A 15996-nucleotide genomic window follows, 5' to 3' on the forward strand; every position below is an offset into this window, starting at 1 on the left:
AAATTTACAAAGCTATTAGGAAAGAAGTTTTTAGTTGATTTCTATTATGCTTTGAGACGTCTAGAAGATGTGAAAAGCGCTATATCAAATGCAAGGATTATTATTATAAGCCTGTTTGGGAGGGGAAGAAAATTCATTAGTAGCTCATTCTGCATTTTCTTAATTGATGCCCAAGTATGTATAGAACCTACAATATGTAGCACATTCAGAGGAAGCCCACTTTGATCAGCCCAAATCTCAGTTTTTCAGTTACATTTCAAGTTTGAACTGAAACGCCGATTTACAATATGTGCAACCCCATCATCAGGGATAATACCATTTGTCACTCATTCATTAATCCATTAGATCATCATACTGATATGCAGCCAGGTTACATCACCCAAAGCTGTTGAGGAATGTTGGTTCCGATTCTGGTTGTCCAATAAAGCTATCACTCCTGTACATGACAGTCAGTGATAGAATTAAAGGGAAGATCCAACTGAGGAACCAACTCAATAACACTCTGGGCCAACAGGAGGCAAAGCTGGATTTAACTGCTCCCCTGAAATCTCCACAGAAGCAGAGGAAGCACCTGCCTCACCAATCTGCTTTGATGGTAATTGGCTAACAGATCGTAAAACAGCCACTGCATCAATCAACAGCATATGTTGTGCCAGAGTAATAGACTTAACAAACTCCTTTTTAATCATCTCAGGGGTCAATTTAGAAAGCGCTCATTTTGACGAGAACCCCTTTTCCCTGAGGGCTACTAAAGTCTGGTCAGATAATTCAAATTCCCGTACCCAATCACTGATATTAAATTCCTGTTGGCTCTCAGCCATTCTTACCAGGACATTGCAGTAAAGAAATAATAACAATCACTTAATTACAAATCAAATTATTTTTAAAGAAGTGTATAGATTCAGGGGATTCTATCTCATTTGTTTATAGTCTCAAATAAGTTTTTTTAAACATATAAATTACAAAAGTTGCGATTACCTCCAAGGGACATCCACAAGGGCTCCCTCTCTCACACTGAAATTAATAAGACAGAAAGGAATGAGGCCCAACCACTACACTCTAAAGACATCAGAAATCAGAAAATACAAAACTATTCTTTAATTCATCATATTGAAACATCTTTTCCATATAGAAGTACTACACACAATAGTAGGAAAGAGGAGCAAAGTAACATGGATATGCACCAGACCTAACAAAAAAAATGTAGTCAACTGACTGGGGGAACCAACACTGGAATAACAGTGCAGACACTGCATAATATATGCCATCGCAGCAACTTCCCCAAAATTGTTCCAGTATTGGGTCCTGTGGGAGCACCTCACAAGACAATATAGAAGATTGTTGCAGTAAACAAGACAGCACCACTAAAATCCATCAACAGGATATTCAACTTTGTAAGATAAAACTCAAGAACACAAGGAAGAAATTTCTCTTCTTTATATTCTGCCTTACTTAATCCCCACAGGATAGAACCACACTTGTGTAAAATAAAAAACAAACTTTTGTCAAATTATAACATAAAACCTCAAATTGCTACATCCCAGATGTGGCGGAATTCCCAAGCCAGAAGAGTTCGGCACAAATCAGGGAATGCTGGACAAATGGACTCACTAAAAATATTAATTTGTAAAGAGAGAACTTTTAAATTATTGTACATCAGTATTCAGCAAGCATCTCCACACTATCTAATCCTTTGTAGATTTCTTTGAAAATGTGCAAATTTTTTACAAGATGGATTTGGGGGTGGTGGGGGTGGAGGGGTATAGAGGAGAGAAAGCAGCTTGCCCTATTCCTTTAAAAGACATAACTATCGAAATATAGAAGAAACAAATTTCATTCCTCACACTTGCAATTTCCCTGATTCCACCATGGATTTCCCTATTTCTCATTGCAGGTAGCAGGTTTGTGGTTGCTGTTCACGGCTATTTTCTCTGCATTAATTAAAATAATAGATAACATTATTCGTGGATTGACAGAATAGTGGAATAATGCGATCCCTGGTACTTGAGCAGTTGGGTGCATGCTTTTCTAGTGGTCTGCGACTGGAGCCATAAAATTGCTAACAGTGTAAAATTGATTGTGTACTCATTCTTTCAATCATTTATTGTGACTTTTAAAAAAAAAGCCAAGGAAATGAAAACAATTGTTTGCCCTTGCAAACATACGCAGCATGTGTACACATAAAATATAGGTTTAGCTGTGAAGCCAACCTGCTGAGAACAAACAGTGTAACAGAGGAAGCTTGGATCAACTCACTTCCAGTGGTTCAGATACATAGATTTTAGCAACAGGTTTCAGTATAACCATGACATTAATTGTGTTTTGATACTCAGTAGATGCCTGAGCTTTGGTTTGCATGATTGATATAATTATCTCAAAGTTTCATGTTTGAACAGCAGTGAATAACTTCACTGAGGGAGGTCTGTATGACTTTGACTTTGCTGTTATCATGGCAGCTACATTCAACATCCAAAGAGTTGTGTCTGTGAGCCTTTGTTTTCAATGAAGTTTCAATCGACATTTTAGTCTCCAGATCAATGTAAATTGGAATGTGCCTAAAGGACATTCTTCCATTTTCATATTTCAAAAGAGTAAATGTAATGAATAGGTTTTGTATACTCCTAACTGAAAACAATGCACATCCACTTTTTATTCTTCACCAATACATATATATTTTTTAAATCCTGAATATCAGGATCCTAAAACAAATGTATGTATTTCATTTGTTAAACTATATGGAATTTCCTTCAGTAAAATTATATCATGTTGTTTGAATTGATTCAATGAAAAAACCTGATTCAATTTACTTACAAATTATTATCAGATTCCTGAAATTCAATAGCTTGCAAGATTTTAATCAGTTTAACCAATTTAGGCTAAATGGGGTGAAATTTGCAACCTTATATAATGTGTTACTTGTGATAACTATCATGTTAAGAAACAGTGCAAATTTGTTCCTTAATTATTCCTGTCTTAAATGTACCTGTCACAATTCACCAAGGTACTAACATAAGATCACAAGTTTGGTCTGGATTAAGAAGGCCCTTCAGCTCATCTGATCTCATTCTTGCAGAACACCCATCTTACCAACTCACGTCACTGCATAAAACTGCTTTTTTAATGAGTCTAGTGTCCTGGCCTCTAACACCTTTTGGGGAACCTGTTCCAGTTGTTGATTACCCTCTGCGTAAAGAAAAAATCTTCCTGATAAGTGTCTTGAAGTTGCCCTTTACAACTCTAAACTTAAGTCTTCTTGTTCTATTGTCACGATACATCCTAAAGCATTGATCTGGGTTTACTTTTTCAATCCCGTTTAAAATGTTATACACCTCTATGACATCCCCTCTGAGTCACCTCCTCTCAAGACTGAAGAGCCGTAGCTTGTCTAGTAGTTGCAAATCTGTATGTAGTTTTCAAGGTAATAATAATAATAATTATTATTAGTTTTCAAGGTACAGTCTGGGCAGAGCACTGTACAGCCTGAGAACGACACTGGGGGCCTAAACCCACCGGCTGCCACTCCACCCCCATGTTCAATTTTCACCCTCCTATAACTATCTGTCATTGAGGCAGATTTCGATCTGCCTCAATAAAAATAATAGAGGAAAATGGTTCTATTTCACCCCCTCCCCTGTTTTGGCACAATGGTTGAATTTGTGGGAATCCTCATTTAAAACCTGGCACAAAGTAGCGTTTCAAAGCTGAAGATCAGAAACTGACTAATTATAATCATTTTTTTTAAATAATGGCAAACTAGAGGGAGCTGAATGGTGAAAATTCTGGATGGCAGCAGAGAGACAGCTGGTAAGCTATCACAGAAAACTTCATGAAACATGCAAATTTCTTTTCAACGTTACGCTTAAAACATGAAAATATCTATAATATGCAATATCTGCTTTATTCACAGCAGAAAAACTAAGATAAGTTGTCTTATGTTGTATCAAGAAACTTTGCCTATTCACTTTCAGTTGTTGGGTTATCGAGAGTCATAGTATAAGGTGGTAGTTTTTTCAGTAAACTACTTCTCTCAATATGATTCAGAGACCAAAAAACTTTGATGTAAACATGCAATTGTATTAAAGTGCTTTGATTTCCACAATCCACAATAAAAACTCAAACCAGTCATTTACACGCACCAGTTAACAGTACTTTTAATAGCAGCTTCCAGTAAAAATGTAATTACAAGTGGAAAACAGCTTCACATTTTCTACTTCAAAATTGAATTCTCTATGGTTCAAGGAGAGCTGTGTGCATGTGTAACTAAGCTCTGATAACCAACACTAAATGCTGTCCTAGTTGTGTGGAGCCTGCTTTGGGACAGAATATAGTTTTGGATGGATTGGAGATTTTGGAAATGGAGCTGAGGAGACCAGGCGAATATAGTATTAGAGAATTCTAGCCCTGAGGTAACAAAAGGTTTCTGCTGCACGTGTATGAGAGAGGGATATAAGCAGGCAATTTTCTAGAGATGAAAGAAGGTGAAAGTCTTGGTCAATGACTGGATGTAGGGCTTGAAACTGAGCTGGGGATCAAAAAAAACATGAAGGTTACACACTAACTTGGGTAACCAGAGCCATCAACTTGGGAGATTGATGGAATCAGAGCCAAAACTAGAAGGTGCTTGAGAAAGACAAAAAAGATGGCTTCAGCTTTGCTGATGCTCAAATGGAGGAAATTAACGCTCAATCAGGACTTGTTTTCTGGCAGGCATACAACTTGGAATAACCTATAAATTAGTTTATTTTGATGCTAGGACATGCTGATTATGAAGATATTAACCTAATCACTTTGCATAAATATCTACACAGGGATAAAGACAAGACAAAATAAGTAATCCCCCAAATAAGTAATATTGCTATGTTTTCCACGTATCACTCCAGGTTAGGCACAGAAGTGTTTAAGAGATAATAATAATAATCCTTGCATTTGATATAGCGCTTTTCTCGTCTTCTAGACGTCCCAAAATGCTTCACAGAATATACTGTCAAGTGAATTGACTGTATATTTGTGGGCGAACGCGGCAGCCAATTGCGCACAGCAATGTAACACAAACAGTCGTGGATTGAAAATGACCAATTTATTATTGTTTTTGGTTTTGGAGGGATTATTATTAGGCGTGTGGAGTAAGGAAACTTGCCCAAGGTTTCGCCCTGCCTGGAATTGAACTCAGGTCTCTCACCTGCAAAGCGAGAGCTCTAACCACTGAGCTATAGGACTCCACAAATATCCTGTCAAGCCAGGTGTTCTGTGGCAGTGCTTCTACCCGGACCACAAACATCAATTAAAAAATGGAAGGGGTCTTCAAGAATAATGCAAAGTTGTCTGTTGAAAACATATTTCATCCCAATCAACATGTAAAAGTACAATTATCCATAACCAAAGCTTGCTTCACAGCTGTAAAGTTCAGCTGTAATGATCCTTGCACATTGCATTTGCACATCAATTATGATAATCATAATCACGGTCGTTAAGCCGAATGTTCATTACTGTCAGGATGCTACTGACAGCAGTTTCAATCATCAGCTGCAATAGGCAGGCAGTCACAGTCACACCCATGTTTCTGCACCCAGGGTTTTGCCACATTAAATCCATGAACTGTTCTACTTCCTACACCATTTTGCAGCTACTGATGAAGAAAAGTTGACTTTGTGTGCTGAATGATGTGCTAAGCTTGTTTCCCTTTGATTTGTTTTAAGGATTATAGATTGGGAGTGAGCAACCTAACTTTCTTTTTGGTCTTCCTCTGCTCCTATCATCCATTTTGGAATTGGTAATACAAATATTTATGCCAGTATTACCATTCCCCAATCATTTTTTCCACTGGCTGGGTAATGGCTTTACCAACAACAACAAAACTACATTTGATAGTGCCTTTCACGTCGGGAGAACATCCCAGCTGGATTTGTAAACAATGAAGAACTGAGAGACTGACGAATGACATGGCACCACCATAAACAAAACCAGATTAATCTCTGAAATAAAGATCACATTGAAACATTAAGCGAGAGCCATGAATGATGAAACACATGCATAATGGTTCAAAGATTAAGTTGGCATCCTTTGCTTCATGCAGCAATGGACTAGAATTCACAAAGTACAAGGTATTAAACTCAACTCATATTTTAACCCCTAAGTACTGCTGACCAACTTATCTGTAGAAATACAGTGGACCATAGATGTGATGAATGCAGGTATCCATGGAAGAAGACAGGTTTGCTGATTTGGTCCTGGCTGTAGAAGGTGAAATGTTGAGCTAAGCAAGAAATAATGTGGCATAATCAATGGTGACACTAGAAATAATCAAACTTGTGTCAAAATGTGCACCTTCATTAAGGGAACTACAAAATGAGAGTCAACGTTCAAATTTCAGTGACTATTAAAATAGATAAGGAAACAGAAATTGCAGAAGAAAAAAAGCAAAACATTAAACAACAAGAGGATCAATAACTCTGAAAAGGATTTCAAATCAGATCTCTTACCTTCTAACAGTTTCAGTTCTCGACAATTTTTACAATTATTTATAGATCCTTATGTTTTTTTCTATTTTGGATCACTAGATCACTGATAGAGACAGTACCCAAAATGGAAAAAAGCTCTTGTAAACTAGTTTTTTTTTCATGATGCTCTATTTTCACAAATGTCATAAAATTCCAGCTCAAAGAAACTGTCCTAATGCCGCATCAAGTCACCTTTGTATAATATATTTAATGTTCTGTTCTAAAAGTACTTTACTACCATGAACAAAGGTGGAACTTAACATTGCCATTCTATTCTGTGTGTGGTTCTTAGTAGACGATAATGGGAGCTTCTCAGTGAGTCCTGCTGAGATTTAAGTATCCATTCTAAATTGTTTCCAAATGCACAGTTGGAAATAAAATTAATGATACTGTTTGAATAGTTACAATACTCTACTTTATAGAAACTCTTGTATTCCCTTGTATCATTCAGTAAAGTAAGTTCCATTATCTCTGCTTGTCAAAATTACATGGTAGAATATCACTGCTTGTAAAATCATGTGCCTTCATCACAGGAGCCTATAGTCTGCCACTATGCACTATGCTGGCTAAAACAAAATGATTATAGTGCACAGAAAATGAAAGATCATAAAACCATGTCACAAATTCCTATAACACAGAATAAAAATTCTAGTTTATTCAAGGTAAAGAATTTGTTATATTATAAAATTCCATGAAATTCTTCCCATGGTTATATTATTTTAAAAAAATACTGTCCTACTGCCATGTAATACACTGAGATAGAATATTCTACAGCATTTCATAACTGATTTGTCACCAGTGATGACTAAATCACATATTACAACAATTCAATAAACTGGTCGCTAATTATCACCTGGTGCTAATTATCATGAATTGATTATGAAGCGCTGCATATTTTATCCCATACAATTTTTTTTTATCTTTGGAAAAGCACAAGCACCAGTATTTTTCCTTTAAAAGTGAAGCACATAGAAACATTCAGTGCCTCACCGTAACAGCCATTATTTGCATTCATTTTTGTTAATAATTAAGATACTGTATTCAACTGCAATGGCTGTGCCAGCTACATTTGATGAACTCAGCAACCTCCTCCTATAATAACTTTTGGAAGAATACAATGGCTATTTTTTAATAGAATCATAGAAAGTGCAACTTAGAAGGTGTTTCCACTCAGGCGTGAAAATAAATAATGTTTCTCAATTAAATGTTATTCATTATGATAGTAATGTAGAAATGTATCTACAGATTTTGAAGATATTACTACGGTGCAAGCAAACTAACATACATTTCCATTTTCAGAGTTGATCATCGATGGAGAGAATCTAGTGTAAAGAAAGTTGTGCTGTGTCATGGCTAAAGTGAACAATGGGACAAAAATGCATCTTATTACTTGTTTTCTTACTTTCTTTTTGCAGAGATTTCCTGTGTTTTCAATTTCTCTAAAATGCTGAGTTCCATAAGGGATAGGTCCGTACTTGGTGGTCGTATGAAGGAGTGGTGTATACTTGTTGAAACCAGATGTATTGTTGAATGGGAGGAATCTGAAATACAGCGATTGTGACAAAACAAACACAGATGATTAGAGTATTCATGGGTACAATAGTTCATGTAAGGGTCAATTTAGTGTTGCATTTAACATTAATCACAGTGAATGTATTCAGATGAATTCTCCCCCTCCCTTCCCAATGTCATTCTCAGTGATGAAGTCCATGAAGCCTGATCTGCAACATTGGGATCCGGCATAATTTTCAACTGCTGGTTAGATACTTGCTTTTACTAATCCCAAAAATTCTGCATCTTACTAAAGTCAAGAGTGATCTTAAAGTTTAATACCACTGGCCTATCTTATGGACCATCACTGAGGGCAGTATTGGGGAGAGGGTAATGCAAGGGTCCTCCCACACCACACCCTCTCTGACATATCTGAAACTATTTTCTTGATCCAAATAAAATTGCTTTCTTCTGTCAAAAACATGCCAAACAAAGCTATGCAGTGCCCTGGGACAAACCCCTGATTATCCAGTGTCCAGTGTCTTTCCAACATGAACGGCGCTATACAAATATAATTTGTTGTTGTTGTCTCGATATCTCCTACCAGTGCTTTGGGACATCCTCCCGACATGAAAGGCGCTATACAAATGTAATCTTGTTATTGTTGTTGTTGCTCATCTATCGGTACAATTTGTACCGAACCCTCTCTAAATTCCTAAAGGAGTCTGACATTTTCTGAGAGTTTTTATAAGTCTTGCAAAGCAGTTTTGTTTCTCCTGGGCATCTATCAGAGACCCAAAATGTTTTGTCGTCTTAGCTTAAAGACTATCTTCAAAAAAATAAGATTGTGCTGAAATTTGGAAAATTCTAAATTGAGTCTTAATTTGGCAAGCAGTTATCTGAATTCCCTTTGGGTAATGTGGAAAACCAGCTCAGAAATTCAGACTGAATTTGAGAATTTTCCCAAATCCTACATGATCTTAATTTTTAGGACAACGATCTTAGGCTAAAACCAAGAAGGAATTAAAGCTTCATTTGTTTGCATATCACCAAATTTCCAGGCTGTTTGGGGAGTGAATCACCCTGGAGCCCAACTGTCAATATCCCTTTGAGGAGGTGGTTTCAGATAGAATTCGATCAAGTAGTCAACCCAGTGATATGAATCAATACCACAATGTGTCCCTGAAACTTCATGGGAAGTCCAATGGATCCCTTAGTTTCCAGCAGAGTGGCACTCGTGTTACCCTGCTGGTGCTGCCATTTTCAATGTGAGAGGGATGAGTAGATTGCAGCTGCACATTCCAACCCACCTACAGTCTGACCCCATTTCACAGGCTGGCCATGCGACAATGACAGATGCAATAGGCTCATGAGGAAGACCTTTAATAACTCATTGGTGACTTTGTCATTTATGAGTTATTAGGTCTTCCTTATTCGTGAAATAAACTGGATATTTCATTGTTTCTCCCCTTGTGTGTTCCCTATTTTTCAGTACTGCTGAACAAGTTGCAAGAATCATGCCTTGTCGAAAACAAGAAACAGAAAGTAGAAAAACCATTACAATTAATTGGCATTAATGATAATTATATAATCAGTAGCTACAAAGGTACCAATTTACTGAGACAAATTTGGCATACTTGGCATTAGGCTTCAAGATTGTAGGTTTCAAACAGGTTTTTGATGCAAATAATAGCTTCAAAGATGATAACCTGACAAACAGATTTAAACAGACAGTGGGAATTTACAATCACAATTTTAACAAAGCAAAATACCTCAAAGAGAAAGTATAGCAATTGTCAACCCACAATCCTAAACTCACAGCAAAATTCATTGTAACATTAAAATTATTGGAATAATTTAACAGAAGGGGTTATGACATAAAGGTGTGGTACTGTGTACACAATGGAGTTCTAGGAAAGCTGCCAAATGTTAATTAAAGTGTATGTTGATTTTGCAAATTACACCCTAGACACTTAGCTGGGGGTATTCTATAAACAGATTTAACCAACATGAAAAGGTGGAGTGTCGGAGGAGTTCTAAATACCAAAGGGCTTGCTGATGCTCAAAGAAAAGGCAATTCAGACTTACTTGCAGCGAAAGTAAGCTTAACATTCAACATATGAAATTAAGTAACAAGATTGGTCCTTAATTCAATTACAAAAACGAGTACTTCGCCATATCCACTACAGTTCAAAACGGACATGTAACACAAAGTTCTTTTGTTCAGTAAAAAGGTTATGAACTTTCCAAAGACTTTATTCAAAAAGAAAATTCCACTGTTCTTTCACAGTATTTGTGCAAGTCAATGAGTTTGGTGTCAGCGTGTCGGTAACAATCACACCTATGAGTCTGAAGGTTGTTGGTTCAAACCCCACATTATCGCTTTAAGCTCACAGTGTAGGCTGACACTCCAGTGCAGTGCTGGGGGAAAGCTGCATTGTTCAGGTGGATGTTAAAGATTCCTTGGCACAATTTGAAATGAGAAGGGTTTCCCTGGTGTCTTGGCACACCAATCCTCAAATAAAAAATTGGTTGTTTGCAGCTATTTATGGGACATTGCTATGTACAATTCAGTGAAGTGCTTTAAGACTTTTCAAAATGATAAGAGGTTATTTCAAATGCAAAGATTATTAATGAACAATGAATGGGAATATTGCTATATTGTACCCATCATTTTAGCTCAATTCTAAATGATTAATATCATAATAATTGAGACCACCACTCATCAAAAATGTAATAAGATTAAAATACGTTCACTGTGATGCAAGAATCTTCTGAAATATGCTGACCTGTGTTCTCAAACTAATAGTTTACCCATGCACATTCTCAATGATTTGGAGTGATATTTTAACCTGTGGGGATCATACATCATTTAAGACCTTGAAGAAGTATGTAACTTCACAAGGCTTTGTAGATATAGCTAGAAGTTGCCTTTGTTCCAAGACATTGCTGGGGAGAAATTCCATCTAGGTTCTAGATTTGTTTTTTATGTAACATTTCTGTGTCAAAAATTTGGTCAATTGTTGAATTCAATCTTAGCTTTGAAGTTTTTTTTACGTTCTTAAAAGAACCTATAGAAAAAGGCTTCAAAATTAAGGGTATATTTAATAATTTGCCAAAGTCTGGACACTCTGAAATGCTACATAAATAGAATAAATCTAGACCCAGGTAGAACTTCTCTCCATACATTTGTTAAAATTGCTCTCTTCCTCTTATGGGCAGAATATTTACAAAACACAAATATTGTAAAATAAAATACAAATGCATTTGAATAAATTTGTCAACACTTAAATAAACCATGATTGTTGAAACATTAGAATTCTTTAAATATATAATGCCTGCTCTCATATTGTAAACAATACCAGCAGCCTAGATCTTAACACATCCTCAACGTTAAAGTTAAGAAAAAAGTAAACATATTACTGTGAAACACAAGAAGGTTTTCTATCTTTAAAAAAAATCAGTCATAGTGAAACATATTATTTTATGACACTCTTGACATGTATTCAATAAGCAACAGGTGGCAATGAATATCTTGAGTTCTCAGCTTCAACTTTAGTTATTAGCAGGGTTCAGATAACAGGAATTGGCTATTATTTTTCTCCCAGTTTTGAATTACAGCCTGTCGAAATGGAGAAAATATCTATCCTTAAAATTGCTTAATAAAAGGGTTGTCAGAATAATAAGATGGTTTTACACTTGTTATACTATTTTATCATAGGCAAATGGTCAGTGGAAGAAAGACACCAGTAAGCATGCAATATCTGAGCAAAATAATGAATGGCATTTTATTAGAGTGGTTGATTGCTCTTTACACAATAAATGATTTTACCTTGCTGTTGAGCTAAGTGATGAAAATCTACGTGACCAGTATAAATCAGCAAAACGTAACCAGTGGTTCTTATAAATATACAAGTACACGGTTGTCATGAGAGAGATAAGCTACTGAATCTTATCCTTGGACCTTTTTTCCTTTCCTCAGTGTGAGTTGGCAAGTATCACCCTCTTACCTCCTGCTTCCATATGTAAGCTGGAATGAATTGGTTTTGTTTCTATAGTAACAATATCAGCATGTTGCCAATGTAAGCAATACCTATGTAAACACAGACCACTGCTTGTAGCATTGTTCCAGCACAAGTAGATAGTGATTTTTATCAGAAACATAATAGATATCTCTTCACATTTCAACTGTTTTCATTTTATTTGTCTGATTAGATGTTGTATGTAAAGGTTAGGGGTTTGCTCTTGTTTTCTCGTGTTTATCAACTGGTAAAGAGAAATAACTTATTTTCAAAACTGTTCAGTCCTACCTTACACTAGAAAATATGATATTATAACATCTTGGGAATTACTATTTGCATCCCATGAATGATTTGCCATTGTTATTTTTTCACAGTAACAAAATCAATCTCCAGAATAAATTTTACTTGCTCTATATTTTAAATCTGGACAATTATTCCATACAATTTTAAATATATTTAAAACAGGGGTAAATCAGGTAAATGGTAGTATGCTTTTAATTGGAACTCTTGCTTATTTGTAGACCTATATCAGATAATATAATGGAAAATACAGACACCAATTAATACATTTTAATATAAATAAGCATAAATGATTTATTTCAATTAATTTTCTGTGGAAATATGCCATTTTACAAACAGAAACAAAATAAAGTCCAATTACAATAAAGTTAGGCATTGTCATTTTAAACAGAGGAGAGTGTATGAGCATAACTATACTCACGAGAAACGAACATTCACACAAGACAGATTATAGTGCTAGGAATGCTAATTTGCACATGGGACAGTCATCACCAAAAAATTAATGTGGCCCCAATGTCCCAGAATATATTGAACTGACGCTGTGAGCCGGCTGCTCTATGAGCAGTTGCCATCCTGTTCAAATCATAGCTTCGAAATAAGGGCAACAAAAGTGAATAGTAAGTGCAGGAGAATTGTGTTTAGTAAGATGATAGGCATGTGGAGAAACTACTGTACAAACACAGAGGGCAGAACAATGAACTATTATAAATGGTTTCAAAAGGGGCCTAAAGACATTGTTTAAAATTAAGATGATTTAGGATTATTGGATGATGAAAATGATGTCAAAGGAATCTTTTAGAAAGTTGAATGAATAGGCTAGATGGACAAATGTTCTAATCGTGTCTGAAATTGTTACTATGTTATTAAGGGAACAGTCCATCGTTCTTTCCTCAAACTCTACTTTAAATATAATGGTGTATAATTTGTGGGAGATCTTATTGAATAATCAATCATCACTATTCCCGTCTCCTCCTGTCGTCTACCAGCAGGAATTCCGTTCTAAATGTAGATTGTGTCAGTGTAGAGCTGCCCCAAGTTGGCTCAATGTACTTTTGGTTACCAGATAGATACAAACTACACAAAAGCTATTCATTATCATATATTTAAACTATTAGTGGATTCAGGCACTTGAGCAGTACAGTGCCTCCATGTTTCAACATGCCATATTATTTAGTGATAGGACACAGGTTTGCAGCTGTGATACCTGAAACAGTGGGATCCTGATTTTGGTCAGGCTTTCATGGGGAGGTGCTGAACAAAGGCTAAATACTCTCCCACCTGAAGGATGAGTCACCCTGAAGTAATTTCACACATTGTCTAGCAGCTAGCTGCAAAGGCCATTGCCACTGAGAATAGATAACATGGTGACTTGTTCACCTGGGGAATCGGTCCCTAAACAGAGATGAGAACAACTCCAATACAGGTACTATATTTGGAAAATAAATTAAATTGTAGAAATAAGTGATAAATTCAGATGAAGAGTTACTTTAAATGGGCTATCTGTAAATTATATCTGGATTTTCAGCATCTTTAAAAAAATCCTATATACTGATCAATAACTGTATTCTGATTGAACAGCTTCAATGAGCGAGGAAATGGCCAAATGTGTCCCTTTATCTCTATCTGTAGTATTAAAGAGAATGCTTCCTGGAGGAGTATAGTATATGGAATGTGCAAAACACACTTTTTAGTGATCAATTCAATTGGCAAGCTCACAGATATCTGGCTAATGCATAAAATGGAACCATCAAAGTATTCTTCTGCAGGTGGTTAAGGTGGGGAGGGGGAACGGGTGCGTGGTCGAGAGTTCAGCAATGAGAGAGTCCATCAAGCCAATACTGTACTTGACTTGAGAGTATTTTCTACAATGGAAAGAAATTTCGAGAAATACTCCCTTTATTTTCTGTTGCTATCTCTTTTCCTTTATAAGCACAAATGCACAAAAAAAATCATTCTGGAGGAGTTTGATAGTGAGACCTCGTTAAAGAGCATAACATAAGAAAGTGCACTTAGCCAGGCCATATTATACACATATTCACCGTTTTTGAGGACTGTAATATTTAAACAGAGCATCACAAATTACAGAGGTGATTGCAAAGCCTGTTATAATGCTGCAAGCTGAAAGATGAGGCCACTGTTACAAACTCAAGGTCACTTCCATAACCAGAGGGGCAATATTTATACAATTTTCTGGCTATAAGTGCTGTCAATATTTATTTCATCATACACTTTGCCTAGAGTCATTTACCAGTGCTTCAGCCATGTTGTCAGTTACTTTGGAGAGCAGTACTATTTATTTTGACATCAGAAGCCAAAGTTCATTCAACTGGGACATCACTCAGAGCAAAATAGTTTTCATTGTGACATCAAAAGCCAAAGGTCATCAATGAAGATAGTGCTATTTGGGCGAATGGGTGTATTTTCTCACTCTGTACCTTAATCGTTTCACCTATTTAAAAGCCAGGGTGAACAAAGGTTCATCTGAATTGGCAAACTTAGGTTTCATTAACACATCAGGCATCAGGACCTTGGAGGAGTCCAATATTTGTTTTTCCGCTTTTAAACTATTTTAATAACAGATTTTAGCTAACTATATTTGAGATTATGAATACTTACCCTTGGTGTAGAATACTGGACTCAATTGACTTGAAATGCAGTCAAAGGCTATACAGTACTTTGTTTTTTACTTTTGTCATACTGATTTAATGGAGAAAGTACTGAGACAAAAGAATATTGTCCTTGGAGTGATATACAGCAAACATATTTGCTCTTTAACGCAACAATAGTAGTTACCTCATCAACAGTGCTAAGAATATTAGTTTTCCCAATTTTTGTAAAGATTATTGTTAAAAATGCCAATCCCATAAGCATAGAAGCTAAGTTTTCTTCAGGTACAACATACACAATAGAGAGCAATAGATTGCAAAAAAAAATCAACCCTATTAGCACACATCTTTCATTGTCACTACACTTAGTGGTACATGGAATCTTTCATCTGTCAGTGTTAGGCTTCAACACTTGTAAGCACCATAGGTGTAAGTGAATCATTTTACATTAATTTATTTTTCAGAATTCATGCTTTCTGTTGTATAGCTGGTTTTTACACGCTAGATTTTTGATGCTGAATGTTTAATAAAAGAAAGAGCTATAATACCAATTACAGTTTGTTTGTGTAAACAACGGATTGTAAGCCAGTTATAAATGTAAGAAGCAGAGAAGTTAATATTATAACTAAAACTAGCTAAGGTGCAAAAGTAAAAGAATTGAATGTTACATTTTTCACTTGGAGTATTTAGTCACAATGAAACTAGCAAAAAGGTTAACCAAGTACCAAAATATCTCCTGAGCACAATTTATTACGTTACTGTTATCTCACACAAATCATTCATAAGACCACATTTTGAATAGTGTGCAGGTCTGGAAAGTTTTCCTCCAAAAGAACATTGAAGAGAGTTTAAATAAGATAAGGGTGATTCTTGGACAAGGTTCCACGTTATGAAGGGAAACAAACATTACAGAATGCATTGGAGAAAAGGTAGGAGACATTTTTCAGAACACTGAGAAGATAATGCACGATAATGATAATGAACAATGCAGACTCAAGCAGACAATTTAGCTTAGACTTAGAGACCACAACTACACAATTAACAAGCCTCACTGAGACCACTGATGAAAACAATTCTTAA

The 15996-nt window shown here is 35.9% G+C and overlaps 1 protein-coding gene across 1 annotated transcript in view; it reads right to left on the minus strand.

Moving 5' to 3' along the window:
• spata17 (spermatogenesis associated 17) overlaps positions 1–15996 on the minus strand; it is a 111200-nt gene that overhangs the window by 36350 nt on the left and 58854 nt on the right. The window contains exon 9 of the mRNA XM_042333756.1: positions 7900–8038. Coding sequence (XP_042189690.1) covers positions 7900–8038 — 139 coding nt within the window. The remainder of the gene's footprint in view (positions 1–7899; positions 8039–15996) is intronic.

This window comes from Callorhinchus milii, unplaced genomic scaffold, assembly GCF_018977255.1.
Source record: "Callorhinchus milii isolate IMCB2004 unplaced genomic scaffold, IMCB_Cmil_1.0 Scaffold3, whole genome shotgun sequence".
In the NCBI taxonomy this organism is placed as follows: Eukaryota; Metazoa; Chordata; class Chondrichthyes; order Chimaeriformes; family Callorhinchidae; genus Callorhinchus; species Callorhinchus milii.